Here is a 19,115-nt window from a genome sequence, read left to right as displayed (position 1 = left end):
TAGATTGCTTGACTTTGTGAGGTCACCGCAACTTGCCCATCGTGGCAGATTGCAATTAAATTATTGACTGGTCGCGAAAGGCTAATCGGTTAAGAGCTACCTAGGTCGAAAATCACTGTCGACCTTCGCTGAAATCCGCTGTATGCTTTAAATGGCCCTTCGCCAAAGGAAAAACACTTTTTCGGCAGTTTATTAACGGCTCGTTCCTTCTCGTCCCTCAATAAGCTTATGTCAAGGTTGCGAGTCTCAAAGAAACAATAATGTTCAATTAACACATTTAAACACCACATTAGTAGCAGATATAGATAAACTAAACTTTCTACTTCCTCACGCGAATAAGGCATGGCGTTATCTCAATTCTACAAGCACACGAAGACAGGAAATCGTTCATGAGAAGGCATTTCCGTCCACACTAGAGACGCACCCATCCCCGGTACGTTACTTGCCTCAGGAAGAAGAATGTGTCCACGGCCATAAAGGCAGCCATTGAAAGGGTAGAGTCGTACCGGTCCATATATGACAGAGTGTTCGTCGACCCAGCTGGAGAAAAAGGGCACATACGTGTCATCATCGTCATCATCAGCCTTGCTACGCCCACTGCAGGGCAAGGGCCTCTCCCATGTCTCTCCAATTAACCCTCTCCTTCGCCAGCTGCGGCTACCGTATCCCAGCAGGTGGGGATCAGGTAACAGCAGATCTCGTGAAGGACGGAGGGGAGATTGTGCTATAGAAATAAGCCATCCTGTATACGCAATGCCTTATAATCTAGAGCGTACCAGAAGCTTGGAAGAACGCTCACATTATCTTAATTCATAAGAAAGGAGACGTCAAGGAATTGAAAAATTACAGACCGATCAGCTTGCTGTCCGTTGACTGCAAGGTATTTACCGAAGCAATAGCAAATAGAATCAGGATACTCTTAGACTTCGATCAACCAAATGTTCAGGCAGGTTTTCGCAAAGAAAACTCGCCGACAGACCATATTCACACTGTCAATCAGGCGATAGACAAATGGGTCGAATATAACCAACCCCAATATATAGCGTTCGTCGATTACGAAAACACATTTGACTCAGTGGAATAATTAGCAGTCATGAATGTCAGTGCAATTGATGAACTCCAGGTGGTCGAAATTTCCGTAGCCCTTCCCTACAGCGTCCTTCATAGCCTTAGTCGCTTTGGCCCGTTAAACCCCCACAAACCATAAACCATTAAGAAGGCATTGCGGAATCAGGGTGCAGAAGAGTTATGTGAAAATACTGGGAGATATCTATAACGACTGCACAGCTACCATAGTCCTTCATAAACACAGCAATAAAATTCGAATAAGGAAGGATGTCAGGCAGGAAGACAGCATCGAACCATTGCTAATCACCGCCCGTTTACCGGAGGTGTCGAAACGCGTGAATTGGGAACAGTTTCGGATAAGAATGAATGAAAAATACCTAAGCAATATGCGATTCTCTGATGACATGGCCTTGCTAAGTCACTCAGGAGATCAGCAGCAAAGCATGAGCAGTGAGTTAGAGAGGCAGAGCAGAACGGTGGGTATTAAAATAAACATGCAGAAAACCAAAGTAATGTTCAACAGTCTCGAGCAGTTCGCAGTTGGTAGCGAGGGGCTGGAAGTAGTAAGGGAATATGTCTACTTAGGGCAGGTAGTGACCGCTAATCCGGATCATGAGAGAGAAATAACTAGAAGATCAAGAATGAGGTGGAGCACATATAGCAGGTTCTCTCAGATCATGAATGGCAATTTACCGATATCTCTGAAGGGAAAAGTATACAACAGCGTTATCTTACCGCACTCACGTATAGAGCAGAAACGCGGAGGATAACGAAAAGGGTTCAGCTTAAGTTAAGGACAAGGCAGCGAGCTATGGAAAAACAGAACAGGTGTAACGTTAAGACCAGGAGGATACCCCGTTAAGAGGGAGTGAGTAACAAACGCGGGTTAATGACATCCTAGTCGAAATCAAGAGGAAGAAGTGCGCTTGGGCAGGGCAGGTAATGCGAACAGAAGATAGCCGCTGGTCCTTAAGGTTAACGGAGTGGATTCTAAGAAAAGGCAAATGTAGGAGGGGCAACAGAAAGTTAGGTGGGCGGATGAGATTAAGAAATTTACACAGATGCATCCCAGGGAAAAAAAGTGAAAGAGTGTGTCGCCATTGCATTTCGTGATGACGAGTAACATAGACGAAGAATATATCACAAGGATCTTGAACGTGTGCAGAATAATAACACCGCCTGCAAAACAGCTAGAACTAGCGGCTTTCGAGTGATTCCACAACACTGACCAAAGTTCATCTTTGTGTTCCTTTGAAGGGCGCAAAAAGGCGCATATATGAAAATATAATTTAGGTTTTTTAGACAAAACTCGCTCAGACAAAAACTCCTCGCTCAGAGACAAATTTCAAGGCGCCAATAGCTCACACAGATATAGGTCCACATTCTTGCGCTCAATAGGGCAGATTTCCCGAAGACGCAGGAGTGGTTTGACCAATGCGAAACATATTTCCGTCTACCGAATTATTAGCGGTACAAATTTTTTACACTGACTGCTTGTCATTCGTTTCACTTGTACCCTTAACCATAAGGCCGAAATTCGCACACACCATTTTGAAAGCGGTTTTTACGCAGCTAGAATTAGAAACATCCCGCCATCCTATAGTTCACCTTTTTCATTCCATTTCATTTCATTTCCTCTTTATTTCCTTTCCTCTCGAAAAGGTAGGAGCGGGACTAAAAGCTGTAAAAACATGGTGACAGTGCAGCGTATCGGAGACAACATCACCATAACAAAGGAAAAATATATACGGATATATATTATAAAGGCATATAGTTCAAGCGCAAGAAATAAATACAAATTCAAAATTTCAAGGCAACAACAGTTTGTAACGCTTCGGACACAGAAAAAAAAGAAAAACCAAAGAAAGAAAACAGATGAAGTACAATGTGTTGGAAATTCTGGACACAGTATGTAACAAATTGAAGCAACAGTAAATTTCTACAAGGGACATGTGTACAAAAATTACAGCACAGAAAACGCCTGTTATTCTTGACGCCTGTTATTCTCTTATTCTATAATAACAAGACACGCCTGTTTGTTGTTATTAAAAATCTTCCTGTATTTACCCCCTGAAAACAAAGACGAGACTGACCCAGAACTCACGTCTAGATGGCGGCCTTAGTTGGCGGCCACTGTTCATATTTTAAAATGTGCCAAATCTGGTCTTAGGGTTTAAGACATGAAGCTCGCCATTTGTTCTCTCCTTTCTTTTTACGCAAGATGACGTCTCGCACCTGAGAGGAAATTTCCTCGTCAGAGATTTTAGCATCTCGAATTTCCAGATCATTGCAAACATCTTTACCAAGCTTGTTTCTTTTCAACCCTCGAAAATATCTACGCGAAGGGCGGAAGAGATAGGGCAAGTTGATCTTTATTGCAACCTCCGTACGATTGCGACAAATAACATTAATCTTATATGTGACTTACTCGTGGCGAAGGACATCTCCATCTTTGAGTGCCCGTAGACGATGTAGGCGATGCTGACGGCCCGTACGCCGTGCACGAACCGGAGCTCGTACGACTCCGATGTCTTTTCGGGCGTGGACGAGAGCAGCCTCAGGTTGGCAGGCACCGAGAAACTCCGCAGCACGCTGGCGACCGCTTATCGGAACAGGCAGGGAACGCTCCTCAGTGTCTAATGTCGCCACACTCACAGTCTCAGGCAAGAACATGTGTCTGAGAGTATTTTGTAAATTATGTCAGGCTGCAACCAACTATATCAAACGAAAGTCTTTCTGGACAGTATTTTGTACCTTTCGTCGCACCGACAGCAAAAATAATATAAACTTTAGGAGACAAGCAAAAGTAAGCGAAGCGCACATTTAGAATCACTGTAACAACAACAGGACAAAAGAACTGCAGTGGGACTAAACCCTATGGCGCAGGGTCTTCGAGAACACCTACCACTGAATCAAGGTTTATTTTATTTAGCAGAATGGGCACTTTCTCAATTTTTTTTTGTTCATGCTTCAACGTTCCCATGGAACCAGTTCGGTGCAGGCTTTACATATTGCCAGAGTCTCACAAAATGTCCACGTAAGTGTACAGCTTCGTACTGATGTTTTTAGAAGGTGGAGGTTTTATTCGCTACTTGAGTTAAAAAAAAACATTGATACAAACAACCTTAAAAGCGTGTTGCATAATAATATCAATAATAATGCCTTTATTCGCGCAATAGAAACACACGACGCGGGAGCTGTCACAATCGACAGCGTGACAAAGTCACGGGCCCCAATTCAAAAGGTGTTTGTTTAGACAGCTCCACGTTTTTGGTTTTAAAATATTTGGGTGCGATGCTAACGAATTCAATACAAAATTGTTGCTCTAAATTCGAAAAAAAGAACGAATGGTCGGTACCTGTAACTGGAAAGCAAGTATTAGTATATGATGGACGAAAAAATTTAACTGACACCAGCTGTCCATGAATCGCCAGTTCCCTGAAGTAACGTTATGGAAGTTGGTTTCCACTTTGAAAACATCGTAGTTCGTTAAACAAACTGTTGCATTAAAAGTCTGCATATCACACATAATATTATAGTTCACAAAAGAAAAAATAACATAAGAAATGCATTCTATTTTCAGGTTGAGGGTTCGTTACTGGCTTTTCCAAAAGTCTCCACGCAGTACTGAGACAACTGGGAGTCCAAACTGGGAAGTGAACCCTGAAGGCTGTAATGAGACGTAATTTACACAAATGTTATATGTATTTTCATTGACCACCTAAATCGGAAAAATTAAACTTTAGAGGATGAAATTGGGCCATTTTAGGCAATGTTTATAAGACAAGTGATTCCTTTCCTGACCATCGACCACAAATCTAGGTGATGACGTTTTCAGAATTTTGTATTACTTGTTGTTTATTTCATTTTCATTTATTCATTTTTTAGGCAATACAAGTATTGCCCACGAGGCAAGACAAAAGGAGACTATTGGTCTCCTGACTAGGTCTTGGCCTCGCCGGGCGCAGCAGAGGCAGTAGTATAAAACCTATCACCCTTAGCATACATCCTAATCACGATCGGATCATAGGATTATGTACTCCTACATGCAATATACATAAGCACAGGCTGCGAGACATAAATGACACTATGCTTAATAGCGACATGAAGAAACATTGGAATATTTAACAATAAAAACAAACAAGAACATGAAAGACACAATAGGGCGCGTGCTCTTTGCTTAACCGATATACAGATGTAACATTTTTTGCAAAAGTGATTATATCAGGATAGGAATTACAGAACTTTGTAATTTGATGTTCGATAGTTTGTTCTTGGCCTTTCTGTCAGTAAGGTAGTACGGCGCAATGAATAACCGGTATCTCTATCAAGGTACAGATTACAAAACGCCGCAGAATTTGTTGTCATCTCTTTATATTTATAGAGACTCAGTTTCAGGTGATATAAAAACGTGAAAGACGGTAGATTGTGGCGGTTCATAAGCTCAGAAGCACTAAGTTGTCTATTTGTTGGCTGAAATAAACGTGCAGCTTTCCGAATGAGCACACATAGTCTTTCGCTATCAGTTTTTGTGGTAGTTCCCCATGCGAACAGACAATAATTTATATGAGATTGAACAAGAGAAAAATACAATCGCTTCTTGAGCCAAACGATGTATTTATCAACAGTATCTAAAGCGGCGGAACCATTGTATAAATTCTAGCCATGATCCGAAACTAAACTATGCCCATTACTTCTTTATGCCAACGTCCTTTGCCGACAGCTACTCACCGGTTCGCTTTACGTCTTCGGACGCGTAGGAATCCACAATGGTGGCGGCCACCATGAGGAAAAGAACAGTGGCCAGGATCGCCCTGTGGGTGAACGTCAGCAATGAACAAACATTTTCTGTGATGCGTTACGAACCGCTCGCTTGTTTCACAGCACATGTCGCGGCCTTCGGAGGCTGTGAACACCATAGCAGGTGTTTGCCACTCCTCGATTTCGCCCCTAGCTTAAGATGCTGAGTGAAAATTGACATGAGCATGGCGCAGCTTCACCAATAACTCTAGACACCCCCGTGAGCAGCCTCCGTCCGAACAAAATAGCGAAAAACGAGGTTTAAACATTTTGGCTTCTGCACAACTTTCGCATCTTTACTTCTTTGCTGCAACATTGTTCTTCGCTGCATATTGACATCCAACCGCTTTTGCTGATTCAATAAATGTTCGAAACTCGGGCATGAGATATTAATCAGGTGGATCTGATGCATTTATATTCCTTAACGTTCCCTAGCCTCCTGCTGGACTCTCCTCATTATGTTCCTGAAATTATCCGCATTTAGCCCACAGATACCCAAGCAAAAAAATCACTTGATCTATAGCTATAGCAGAACTTGCCCACGGCTGCGCGTTTACTGAACCCTTTTTCGTGGGAAAGCATTATTTCGGTGGGTAAACCCCGAGCAAGATCTTGCGATGTATGAGTGCTTGCAGTCGTCGTGTGTTTGTGTCACGGCGTGTCGTGTGTTTGTGTCACGTCGTGTGTTTCACGGCACGAGCATTGTCAGCCCGGAATTTATATCCTATGAGGGCATCTTTTCTATGCTCCTAAATCTGAATCCTAAATCATCGAGCGGCCCTGATGGTATTCCAAACGCCTTCTTGCGCCGTTACGCTGAATCGCTTGCCCGGTTTCTTGTTGTCATTTTTCGTTTGTCTTTTTCTAGTGCCGATGTCCCGTCGGACTGGAGGCTCGCACGTGTCGTGCCTGTATTTAAGAAAGGTGACCGCTCTCAGTTAACCAACTACCGACCGATATCTCTCATCAGCACTTCATGCAAACTCATGGAACATATCATTTCCAACTACATCACTGATTTCCTCGATAGTAAAAACATACTCTCTCCTTTCCAGCACGGTTTCCGCAAAGGCCTGTCGACAACCACACAACTAGTTTCCACAATTCATTCGTTTTCCTCCGTTCTCGATAGTTCCGGTCAGATTGACGTTATATTCCTGGACTTCAGCAAGGCATTCGATAAGGTTACTCATTCTGGTCTGCTATTCAAACTTGACGAGCTGGGTTTACCACGAACTGTAGTTGACTGGGTATCGTCATATCTTGATAAGCGCCAGCAATTTGTTGATTTCGAAGGGCACCATTCCGAGGTCCTCTCTGTCAATTCTGGTGTCCCGCAGGGCAGCGTCCTAGGCCCTCTTCTTTTTTTAATTTATGTGAATGACTTAACCTCCGACATACATGAAAGCGTCAGTATTCGATTATTTGCGGATGACTGCTTGCTCTTCAAGGCTGTTAAAAATAGCAATGATCAGGCTGTGCTTAATGAAAGTCTTAATGCTGTTTCCAGTTGGTGTGATCGCTGGGATATGAAGCTGAATCCAGATAAAACTGTTTTCATGCGTATCACAAACAAAAAGTCTCCTCTTGCTCACCAGTACACTATCAAGCAGATCCCCATAACTCAAACTGACTGTTTTAAATATTTGGGCGTTACGATTACAGAACATTTAAGCTGGTCCGCTCATGTTAACAATATCTGCTCCTCGGCACGCCGCAAACTCGGCCAGTTAAGACACAGGCTCAAATACTGCCCCTCCCATGTAAAGCTTCTGGCCTACAACACTCTGATCAAATCTAGATTGCAGTACGCATGCGAGGTTTGGGACCCTTTCACTAAAAAAGACATTAGCAAACTTGAACAGATTCAAAGATCAGCAGTTCGCTTCATTTATAACCGGTACCGACGACATGACTCCCCATCTGAATTAATGAGAATCAACAACATCAAACCTTTAGAGTACTGGAGAAAGCTAGCAAGAATTAAATTCCTCTTTAAACTCTACCATTCTCAGTTCCGTCTTGACCCTTCATTGTATATGAAACCTTAAACAACTAGAGTAACAAGTAATTGTCATCCGCATAAATTATCTCCTTTGTTTGCCCGCACCAATAACTTTAAATATTCTTTCTTTCCTCGAACTATAGAAGATTGGAACAACCTATCCCCTCATGTGTTTGTATTCGAAAATGTGCTTTCCGCCATTCAACAAGTACTTGACCGTTAAATATTGTCTGTTGTTTGTTGCGACTTGTTTTATTTTCATGCTCTGTATTTACTGCATCCCTCCTACTGAATTCTGCTGTTGGCGTCGTCTTCTTCTGGTCGTCGGAGTTCTCTGTATGTTTATCCCACTCCTGCTTGGGCCTTAACAGCCTGCAGTATAAATAAATAAATAAATAAATAAATAAATAAATAAATAAATAAATAAATAAATAAATAAATAAATAAATAAATAAAAAACAAATCAAATAAATATCTGCGACTGGGTTTCGAACTCATGGCGGCTCGAACAGACAGCTTCGCTGATCACTGCGCTGGAGCACCAGGCTATCGTCGCAGTTGTTTTACTTTATTGCGCGGAAATCAATCCCGCTGGGCTGCCAAATGCTTTACCTACACACATCCAATCCCGCAACGCCGACACACATTCTAAGGTCTTAGTACACACTGCACTACATCTGCAGACGAAAAATGCGAGAGACATACACATGCGTCGAGAAGCAGCAACTGTTAAGGCGGCCGTTCCTGCGCAGCATAATCCCCCCGCATCAAGCCGCGCTGTTCACTAAACTAAGACTTAGATGAACGAGGTGGTTCTGCGTGTCGATCCATCATGTGGCTCTCCCACAAGCTAAAACCCGAACACCTCGTGCTAAGCTTGAACACACTCTCACGCTGTGCTGTTGTTTACCTCAGTAAACGCGCATTGCGCATCGCCTTCTTCAGCATCATATACTACTATCAAATTGATGATGTAACAAAAGCGCAAAAGGAACACGAGGGGCGGAAAGGAAACGACGCAGACAGGCGCTTGTCTGCGTAGTTTCCTTTCCGTCCCTCGTGTTGCCTGTGCGCTGTTGTTACATCATTGTCACAAAATTCGGCGCGTTTTTGAAGCAAACAAAGAAAAACAGCGCCGCGCGGACGCGTCTCGCCGGCGCGATACGAACGGGAGAGTAGGGAACCGCGGATCGCCTAGCCTGTGTGCGTGTGCTCCCTCTCCTCTCCACCACCGCTCACCGACGCGCCGTGCGCCGATGAAATGAGTCATCCACGCCGAACATCTCTCTAGAACGTGCGAGTCGTTTCTACTGCTAACCGGGGGAAGAAGGGGAAGCCTTGCGTGCGCTAAAACATGTCCCCCTCCTCTGCACTCGGACGTCGGCTACGCCGCCACGACGGCGCCACGCTAGAACACGCTGGAACCTTCGCGAAACGACTCCTGACTTTAACCAATGAGGACGCGCGGCCGGCGAGAGAAAGGAAGGGAAACTACACGGGAGATGCTGCGTGTATGTGCGCTCCTACTTTGGCGCGTAGAACAAACAGACGTGATATGATTGAAACAGCGCAAGGCCGAAGGCCAAAAAAAGAGAGAGAGAGCAGAGGAAAGGAGGAAAAGGACAACACAGCGCTGAACTAGCAACTGACATTTATTTGGCACGCTGCGCGTGCCAAGAAGTGCGATTCAGGAAGCGAAGTTCTTTTTGTGATAAAGACACTGATGCAGCACTTACACTTAGTTTGTGTTTGCTTGCAGGGATCCTGGTGCATGAATTGCTCTATGCGTTGTTTTCTATTTTGGTGCCTGAATGTATTTATACGCGCAGCGTGCCAAATAAATGTCAGTTGCTAGTTCAGCGCTGTGTTGTCCTTTTCCTCCTTTCCTCTGCTCTCTCTCTCTTTTTTTGGCCTTCGGCCTTGCGCTGTTTCAATCATATCATGTACAACCAACTCGCCCATCAGCTCGTGCTTTCAAACAGACGTGAGAGCGAGCCTATAAAAGAAGGACGCTGCCAGCTATCAGTCAGTCCGGACCGCCGTTTAAGCTTCATCGAAGCGCGCCCGTTCGACTCCCGGGAAAACACCACTCGGCCAACATCGGACCAACGAGGCAACGGTCGCCAGTCTGCGGGACGGCATCGTCGTGGAACTCTGGTCGTCGGACTGCCGCAGTGCCCGGTGAACAAATTGTGTTTTGTTTGTTTACCCCTCTCTCGTGTGTTAGAGCACTTTAGGTGCAATATTGCCTTTGTATTGCATTCTCTCTCGAGTTTAACTTTGACCGAGTTGCATTGTTTGTTAATTACTTTGTATGTGTCTGTACTAGTGATTGTGTAATCCTCTGTATCGTCTCAATTGCTGTATAAGCTTTGTTTTGTTTTGTGAACCTTTGGCTCCGACCCATTCTCTGGCTTGCGACCAGCGAAAGCTGGGCACCGAACGCCCAAAAACCTCTTGTCACTTGGTGGCTGGTCTCCGCTGAGCTTGCCACGCTGAGTCGAGGGCATCTCCTTTGAGTCCGAGACCGCTACCCCCACACGCTCTAAAGGTGTCTGGGAGCTTCCCACTAAAAGTGCGCGAAGTCTGGGTGACAATCATGAACGTTATCCAACTTGACCAACTTTCGGCTTTGCTTGATATTATCAAACTGATATTCGTATGTGTCGGCAGTGACAGAGAGATATGCGCTGCCTGCGTTTGCATGGACAGCGTAGTGCCAGAAAAACGGCACTAGAGCATAGGGCTCCGGCGTACGTTGGGTAAATTAGAATTGACGGTGAAAAAGTTGAAGACGAGCATAACTGGCTCCCTGGGTCAGTGGACGCCACAATCGCTCTCTCAAGTACATTGCGGGGGTGTCCACCTGCAAAAACTCTGCTTCCGCACAATATTTTCTGCTTAGCAATCCTAAACCAGAAGCCATTGTTTACACATACTAGTGTGTTTGGCCGGATATATCTACTTCGTGGCTTTCAGTTAATATGCTGATTATTAGGGCAACTTTATTACCATCGTATCCGCAACTTCGGTTTTGAGCTGCAGCATAACAAACATAAATCAGGTAGTTCCTGTTTTTTTGCCGTACATTTACTTTGCTTTCCATTGGTAAAGAGGTGTCCACCTTAGAATACTGACTTGTCGCTTTATTTTTCACCTTAGTATACCCCAACGCAGTGTTCGTCGTGCGAAGCCTCTCACTAGAATGTTCCTCATGATCCACAATGCTCCCGGAAGGCAAAATGTGTTAGCTAAATTTGCAACCGACACTGACACTCAACTGTGGTATCAATGGCACCGCCGTGTATTCAGCGGGGGAGAGGTTTCTTTCTATGCATTGTCTTACGTTTCCTTTATGGGAGTAAAAATACGCTGAAATGTGGTGCAAGATTACTGCGAAACTAAAAAGACCGTTCTTTATGCTAATAAAAGTAGGTATTTAATTCCTAGTCAAATTCGTTAGACCCTAATCATTGGTGAAATGTTTAGGGGAATCCCCCGAGGTGGCATAGATTTGTAATAAGGCAGTAATTACTCATTGACATCCACCCAAGCGCAGCCAAACGGCTACAAACGAAAGCTATACAGCTTTCTCAGAAACTTCGCAGTTAAAGAAAAATTCGTCCTGGTCGCCTTGGGGGCTTCCCCTAAACATTTGACCAACACTGTTCCCACTTCGAGTTATTGATCAATTCGCTCTCGCCCTACCATAAACTTGCCGTCCCGGTTAGCTCAGTTGGTAGAGCGACTGCTCCGGTGAAGCGGTGGTCCCGGGTTCGAACCCCGGACCAGGACGAATTTTTCTTTAACCTGCGAACTTTCTGAGAAAGCTGTATAGCTGTCCTTTGTAGCCGTATGGTCTGTGCTTGGGTGGACGTAAGTGAGTAATTACTCCCTTATTACCCTAATCCTTATAATGAAAGAGAAGATGACTGCGAGGAGAACCTCGGAATGAAGGGGCGTTGGACGGTGAGATTTTCTTTCTTAAAGTGTGCCACCATCATATGACTGCTTTCTCTTGCGTACAGGTGGTTGCGATAAGCGCTGCTTTTTTTCAGGTTTAAACTTATTTTTATCATTTCGTTTGCCTGTGTGCTATTCTTCAGCACGCCTGTGGATGTTAATAAACTTTGTACACAAGCGCCGCTGTCGTCGATTGGAGGAATGAACTAGACAACACCTGGGAACCCCCAAACCGCGCTGAGTTGGTTTTTCTGCGTTGCACATTCATAAAATGGCGTTGTTGCGCGTGGCAATATCGCGGAAATTACGTTCACTTCCTTTGCGGCATAAAATGCACTAAATGCGTCTGTTTTCGGTGCATTGCAAACGTGAGCGATGCCTTTTAACAATAAGAAAAGCGGGAAAGCCAACTTAAAGAGTTCTCAAAGGTACATTTGTCACCTTCTATATTTCGAACCACCATTTTGATTGCGATAAATTAAAGAAAAATGGGCTGGTCTTCTATATGAACTGGCTTTGAATTTAGTAAAATAAACTTTTGCCTTAAAACAAAAAATGGAAGTTGATTAGTAAATTTCACTTCATTATTCCTCTTTAGCTAGGCTCTGTCACTTTCGTAATGTTCGCCGTAGTGTACAATCTATCGGTACAGACCACAGACATGTATCAAGCATGGTTCTGAAAGAAAAATCTTCAAACGTTAAAGAAAATCACCTTCGTTATAAATTTAAGTGTAAAGTAACAACACTAAAGGCATGCACCAAGATAACCATTAATCAGTCGAAAAAATTGTCCTCGCAATAAAACGACTCGAAGCGACCACTGCAGTGCGGTGGATTGCTGATGCCCGTCGGAGTGATTTGTACTTATGAGTAGTATGGAGTAGCTGCAACTAACCAGCATTCATCAATTTTTTGTTGTAACTTGCGCTGTCACCTACCTATAAGCATAAGAAAAATGTCTGGCTTAAGGGGCAAAGGATTCACAGGAAGCGATACGCATTAACATGATGCCATCTCTGACATCACTACATTCTGGCGAATGAGCCGGCACCTGCTTTCGCTCTTCCTTCCCCCTTTGTTCCTCGCACCTATTCCCTTCATACTAAGCCCTCCGCTGCAGAAGCGGGAAAGCTGACAGCCGCCACTCAAAAATTACTCTCTACCAGCTGGCGCCGCGTCTCTTCCCGTTTCGTATTTTTGGCAGCACGGGGTCCATATCACGGACACTTGTGTTTCCAGCGCAGCAATCATAGGTATTTGGCGTGCCCATTGGTGGGAATGTTCGCCTACAGTCATTTTTTTTATGGAGTATGCCAACCGTTACAGAATCCGCCATATTTGACATAAACTTTTCTATTGCATAAGAAAGGCTGTGGTCGTCGAAAATCTGTGCCTTTTTTTTCAATAAGGAACATGAAAGGATTAGTGCACCAACAGCCGCCGCATGGGCGGAAGTGGTCAAGGAGCTCAAGAAAAGGGAAAAAAGGAAAGAAAAAGCCACACTTTTCACAACACAGGTTTTTCACAAAATATTTCTATGAGTGATATTTTGTCCGAACAGGAGGTGTGTCGGAGGAATATTCATAGAAAAACGCATGCAGGTGCAGATGTGTTCTTTTGCATCAGTTTTACTGTTACTGGGGCGTTTTTGTATTCATTTTAGCATGTAGCGACACCCACCAAACTTTGTTGAGATGGAGTTTAAAAAGAAATGCCCCTTGCATGTGAAGCTGGAACACAAGGCTTCCTTATTTAAAGCTTTCTTTGTAGCCCTTACAGAGACTAAGCTACCTTTAGAGGACCTTGCCCAGACTGCAAGTGCGGCGAATAGATTTTTATTCTTAAGCAACCATTAGGGACATTAGCTACTACTTATGCGTGCGCGTGTGTGTATTTTTCTGTGTGAGAGCAAATCAGTTGTCCTACCATGCTCTATGTTCAGCTTCCTGCTGTTAGGAATCCTGAAGGTCCCTGACGAGCCCACTCTGGTAACTAGAGACGGAGCCTACCGTATTTACTCGCATATAAGTCGACCTTTCTTTTTTAGAAATGTTGCCCATAATTAGTTATCCATCTATATTCGTGACCAAAGAACCTCGACCTATATTCGAGACGCAGGTCTTCATCATTATCATGCGGGTGCGCACAGTGAATTGCTGTGTGTACCCGCATTGCTCTTTCGCTCATTTCTGTGGTCTTATCGTGGCCGACAGCTTAGGAAGCAGTATGTTTCGGCGTTCTGTGCAGGAGCGGTGATAGTAAAGCACGGAAGGTTTTTGGAGGCGTACCGCATAAGAAAAAGAGGAAAACGTTGCGTCAGCGAAACATCTGTGAACCTTTTTAAAGCTGAGATTTCATATCTTGAACTGTTCTGTCGATTGCACATCAGGTTTCTTTCTGCGCATGCCTAGGTTTCTGTATATTTTCTCGCTTTTCAGCGATTAAAGTCAAATGAAGTGTGTGCTTGTCCTACGTCGTATGTGCATGTTTTTCAAAAGATATGAGTCGACTTATATTCGATTCATTTTTTTTATTTCTCGGCGAGCCCAGTGTATAAGGGTCGACCTATAGTAGTGGTCGACTTATATGTGAGTAAATACGGTAATTAATCGTGGAGCACTTTTTTGTGCTATATATAGGCCAGCAGGACAAAGAGCCGAGCCTTTTGTGGTCCATACTAATATTAAAACACACGAATCAGTCTATTGCTATGCAAGCTTGCAATGTGGTTTCTAACCAACACTCACACTACACTGGCCTGCGAGGTGGTGAGCTCCGGCGTCACGTCCGTCATGCAGTACCTGACGCTGACCGTGGCCGTGTCGCCTATTACTGCAAACAATTGGGCAGAAAAGAACATTCGTCAGGCTTCGATCTCGAGTCAAGTTCGGTGCAGATAGCAAAGAAAAAAAGCTGTTTATCTCGATTGGATACCGAAGTCGCCTGAGGCACAAACCTCTTTCACCCGCTCAACGGGACATGCGAATGAGTCTTGGTCATGGACACAGAATCACGCACGGTGTTATAGTAACGTTACCGTGAGAAATGGCAAAATTATGACATGGTGGGCGCATCTTGTGTGTCCTGCCCCGTAATTATTTCATCTATGTTACTGTCTTTATTTCAAATTACTGTCATCCCTCTTGATGTTGTAATAGTTATATATTTGTTTCTCCGCGTTGTTGAGCTTTCTTTGGTTTTTGCCAAGTTCGGTGCAACGTCTCTATTTTCCTTTGTTTTGCTAATGTTCGCTGCCTGCCAGGCGCTGCCACTCAAGCCCTTTGAGGCTTTGGTAAGCCTGATTTATTTTGTATGATAATTGACATGAATAAAAGTACTATCTATCTATCTATGGCATGCATTTCGACAGGCTGATTTAGTAATTTTTCTGGAATAACGAAATAGCGGTTATGCACGCAGAAGTCAAGTATTACTGCTTTTTTTAAATAAGAACTATATCCGTCGAGGCAATTCACGCCATTCACTAAAGGCGCGCCGATACTTCACCGTACTGGTGCCTGGTGCCAGCATTGTTTTTGCAGCCGATCTATAATATGAACTTCTCTATCTGGAGTGGACTGCATGAGCAGTCGGGAGTTGAGTGGGGCTACGCGTCAGCGTGTGCAAATGCCTGAATCACCAGCCAGCACCTAAGGAAACTAAATAGTGAGCTGATCGCCAAAAGAACGCAGTACTTTTATTTTTACATATTTGAGTAACTCCCGTTTCTACAGGGCTTCATAAAAAAGTCGATCACGCTTATAGAGTCTTTTGCGAGGCATAATTGTTTCTCCGGACTACGCTTGAAACATAAACCTAACCTTCTCGTAGCGACTTCTGGCAATCGGTGGAGAACGGATTGAGCCATAAAAATTGTTATCTTTCCTTCTTCTTGCAGATTGGAAAATGCCAAGCGCGGGCCAGGCCAAAGCTGCAAAACGACGAGCTAGTTGCCCTGATAATTCCTGAAACTGAAAATTCTTCATCACTCAGCTGGAATAGCAGCAGCTAAAAAAAACTCTTACGGATTATGCACGGTGTTAAGTAAAATGCTGCTACCTTAAATGCGGCTGGTCTACTGTGGTACTGTGGAAAAGTGTTTTGAAGGTTGAGTAGAAATATGCCAGAGCGCTGTGTATCCGTCGGAGGTTGAACGCGGACACCGCATGCGTTTCCGAAGTGCTGCATACAACGAGCTTGTGCAGCTTACGGTGATCTGCTGCGTTCCCGCGGCAGCAGCGCGAGGTCTATGACAGGTTTCGTCAGAATTATTCTGAACTTCGCACTGCTGCGGCTGTTCTCGACGAAAAACACTGTTCGCAAAAGCTCTGCTTACAGCTCAATCTCTCGTAGATCACCGATGGACAAAAGCAGACAGCCTAGAGAAAATCGATCCTTGATAGAAGGCTATTGTTCGCAATGCTGTAAATTCATGTGTTCTGCGTTCTCGTAACTCACAGTACACAACTGTGACATCTGCCCGTCCCATTGCTGCTTCTACGGGCAGCAGCAAGGTGCCAAAAACGCACAACCACAATGTCCGAGTGGTTCGAAGTGCGCCATGTTTACGTCAATTCTGCCTGTTGGCAAGGGCCGTTTCTTTTGCAGTCTTGGTTTAAAATGATGTTTTTTTTGCGAGCGATTGCTCACGCACTCGCTTCTATAATGAAAGTCAATTCTTGCTTTCAACCCTTGCTTGGCGTTCTACTAGAAAAAAATGCATTGCAAGGAATGAAGCAATGGTTTAGATGGCCTTTAGCTACCTCCGACATAAATGCATTGTAAGGAATGAAGGAATGGTTTAGTTGGCCTTTAGCCACCTCCTACATAAATGCATTGTAAGGAATGAAGGAATGGTTTAGTTAGCCTTTAGCTACCTCCTACATAAATGCATTGTAAGGAATGAAGCAAAGGTTTAGATGGCCTTTAGCTACCTCCTACATAAATGCATTGTAAGGAATGAAGCAATGGTTTATTTGGCCTTTAGCTACCTCCTACATAAAGGCATTGTGAGGAATGAAGCAATGGTTTAGATGGACTTTAGCTACCTCCTGCATAAATGCATTGTAAGGAATGAAGCACTGGTTTAGTTGGCCTTTAGCTACCTCCCACATAAATGCATTGTAAGGAATGAAGAAATGGTTTAGTTGGTCTCTAGCTACCTCCTACATGAATGCATTGTAAGAAATAAATCAATGGTTAGTTGGCCTTTAGCTACCTCCTACATAGATGCATTGTAAGTAATGAAGCAATGGTTTAGTTAGCCTTTAGCTACCTCCTACATAAATGCATTGTAAGGAATGAAGCAATGGTTTAGTTGGCCCTTAGGTACCTCATACATAAATGCATTGGAAGGAATGAAGCAATGGTTTATTTGGCCTTTAGCTACCTCCTACATAAAGGCATTGTAAGGAATTAAGCAATGGTTTAGATGGCCTTTAGCTACCTCCTACATAAACGCATTGTAAGGAATGAAGCAATGGTTTAGTTTTCCTTTAGCTACCTCCTACATAAATGCATTGTAAGGAATGAAGCAATGGTTTAGTTGGCCCTTAGGTACCTCCTACATAAATGCATTGTAAGGAATGAAGCAATGGTTTAGTTGGCCTTTAGCTACCTTCTACATAAATGCATTGTAAGGAATGAAGCAATGGTTTAGTTGGCCTTTAGCTACCTCCTATATAAATGCATTGTAAAGAATGAAGCAATGGTTTAGATGGCCTTTAGCTACCTCCTACATAAATGCATTGTAAGGAATGAAGAAATGGTTTAGTTGGGCTTTAGCTACCTCCTACATAAATGCATTGTAAGGATGGAAGCAATGATTTAGTTGGTCTTTAGCTACCTCCTACATGAATGCATTGTAAGAAATAAAGCAATGGTTAGTTGGCCTTTAGCTACGTCCTGCATAAATGCATTGTAAGGAATGAAGCACTGGTTTAGTTGGCCTTTAGCTACCTTCCACATAAATTCAATGTAAGGAATGAAAAAATGGTTTAGTTGGGCTTTAGCTACCTCCTACATAAATGCATTGTAAGGATGGAAGCAATGGTTTAGTTGGTCTTTAGCTACCTCCTACATGAATGCATTGTAAGAAATAAAGCAATGGTTAGTTGGCCTTTAGCTACCTCCTACATAGATGCATTGTAAGGAATGAAGCAATGGTTTAGTTAGCCTTTAGCTACCTCCTACATAAAGGCATTGTAAGGAATGAAGCAATGGTTTAGATGGCCTTTAGCTACCTCCTACATAAATGCATTGTAAGGAATGAAGCAATGGTTTAGTTGGCCTTTAGCTACCTCCTACATAAACGCATTGTAAGGAATGAAGCAATGGTTTAGTTGGCCTTTAGCTACCTCCTACATAGATGCATTGTAAGGAATGAAGCAATGGTTAAGTTAGAAGTACAGAAAGGTGGGCAAGTTGGTTATTACTATCCATGGTAAAACAGCGCGGAAAAAACACGAGGACGGAACAAACACGACAACACGAGCGCTGACTTTCAACTGACGATTTATTACGCACATGTGTACATATTGTAACGTACTTGCTGACGAAGGGGGGCTTTATTAGCAGGCACGAAAGGGAAGGCCAGGCAAGCTGGGGCAACAACAGCGACAGACTCCACACGGCGCGAGCCCAACTTCGTCGTCGTCGCCCTACTTCGTATGCGCCACCTGGCAATACTAGGTGGCATTATTCCCCCCTTATGAAGGAAAAAAAAAGAGCGCTGTCGCTGTCGACGTAAGGGTGAAACAAAAAATAAACAAAAAAACAAGCAAACTGCCGCAACTGAAGCGGGCGAAAACATCAGCACGGTTGCGTCACCGTGTATAGTACGGCTTAAGCCGCACAACGTGCACAATGTCAGAGTCGGGCTGTCGGCGTCGCGGTTGCGCAGCACCGTCCGGAACCACTTCATAGTTAACCTCACTCACACGCCGTACCACTCTGTAAGGGCCAAAATAGCGGGAGAGCAGTTTCTCACACAAGCCTTGGCGACGAACAGGAGTCCACACCCAGACTTGGTCACCGGGTTTGTAGTCAACCTGTCGGTGGCGAAGGTTGTAACGGCGCGCATCCGAGCTCTGCTGTTGCCCGATGTGCACGCGGGCCAGCTGACGGGCTTCTTCAGCACGTTGGGCAAACTGTTGGGCGTCTGGGGCGAGTTGGTCATCCTCTGGGCACGGGAGCATGGCATCAAGCATGCTCTGGACTTCGCGTCCGTACACAAGGCGAAACGGGGAGAAGCGCGTAGTTTCCTGCAGGGCGGTGTT

At 44.1% G+C, this 19,115-nt stretch overlaps 1 protein-coding gene across 1 annotated transcript in view; it reads right to left on the bottom strand.

Annotated features, from left to right (window-relative positions):
- The window catches only part of LOC149337736 (nose resistant to fluoxetine protein 6-like), a 114,840-nt gene that overhangs the window by 49,454 nt on the left and 46,271 nt on the right, over positions 1–19,115 (bottom strand). The window contains exons 4-7 of the mRNA XM_089554940.1: positions 14,586–14,670; positions 5,800–5,882; positions 3,497–3,670; positions 447–540 (exon numbers count right to left, since the gene is read on the bottom strand). Of these exons, the coding sequence (XP_089411066.1) occupies positions 447–540; positions 3,497–3,670; positions 5,800–5,882; positions 14,586–14,670 (436 nt within the window). The remainder of the gene's footprint in view (positions 1–446; positions 541–3,496; positions 3,671–5,799; positions 5,883–14,585; positions 14,671–19,115) is intronic.

The sequence above is a fragment of the Amblyomma mixtum genome, chromosome 7 (genome assembly GCF_055824585.1).
Source record: "Amblyomma mixtum isolate Tamu chromosome 7, ASM5582458v1, whole genome shotgun sequence".
Classification (NCBI taxonomy): domain Eukaryota; kingdom Metazoa; phylum Arthropoda; class Arachnida; order Ixodida; family Ixodidae; genus Amblyomma; species Amblyomma mixtum.
The sequence above is the reverse complement of the archived record's forward strand: the minus strand, read 5'-3'. Positions and strand labels throughout refer to the sequence as shown.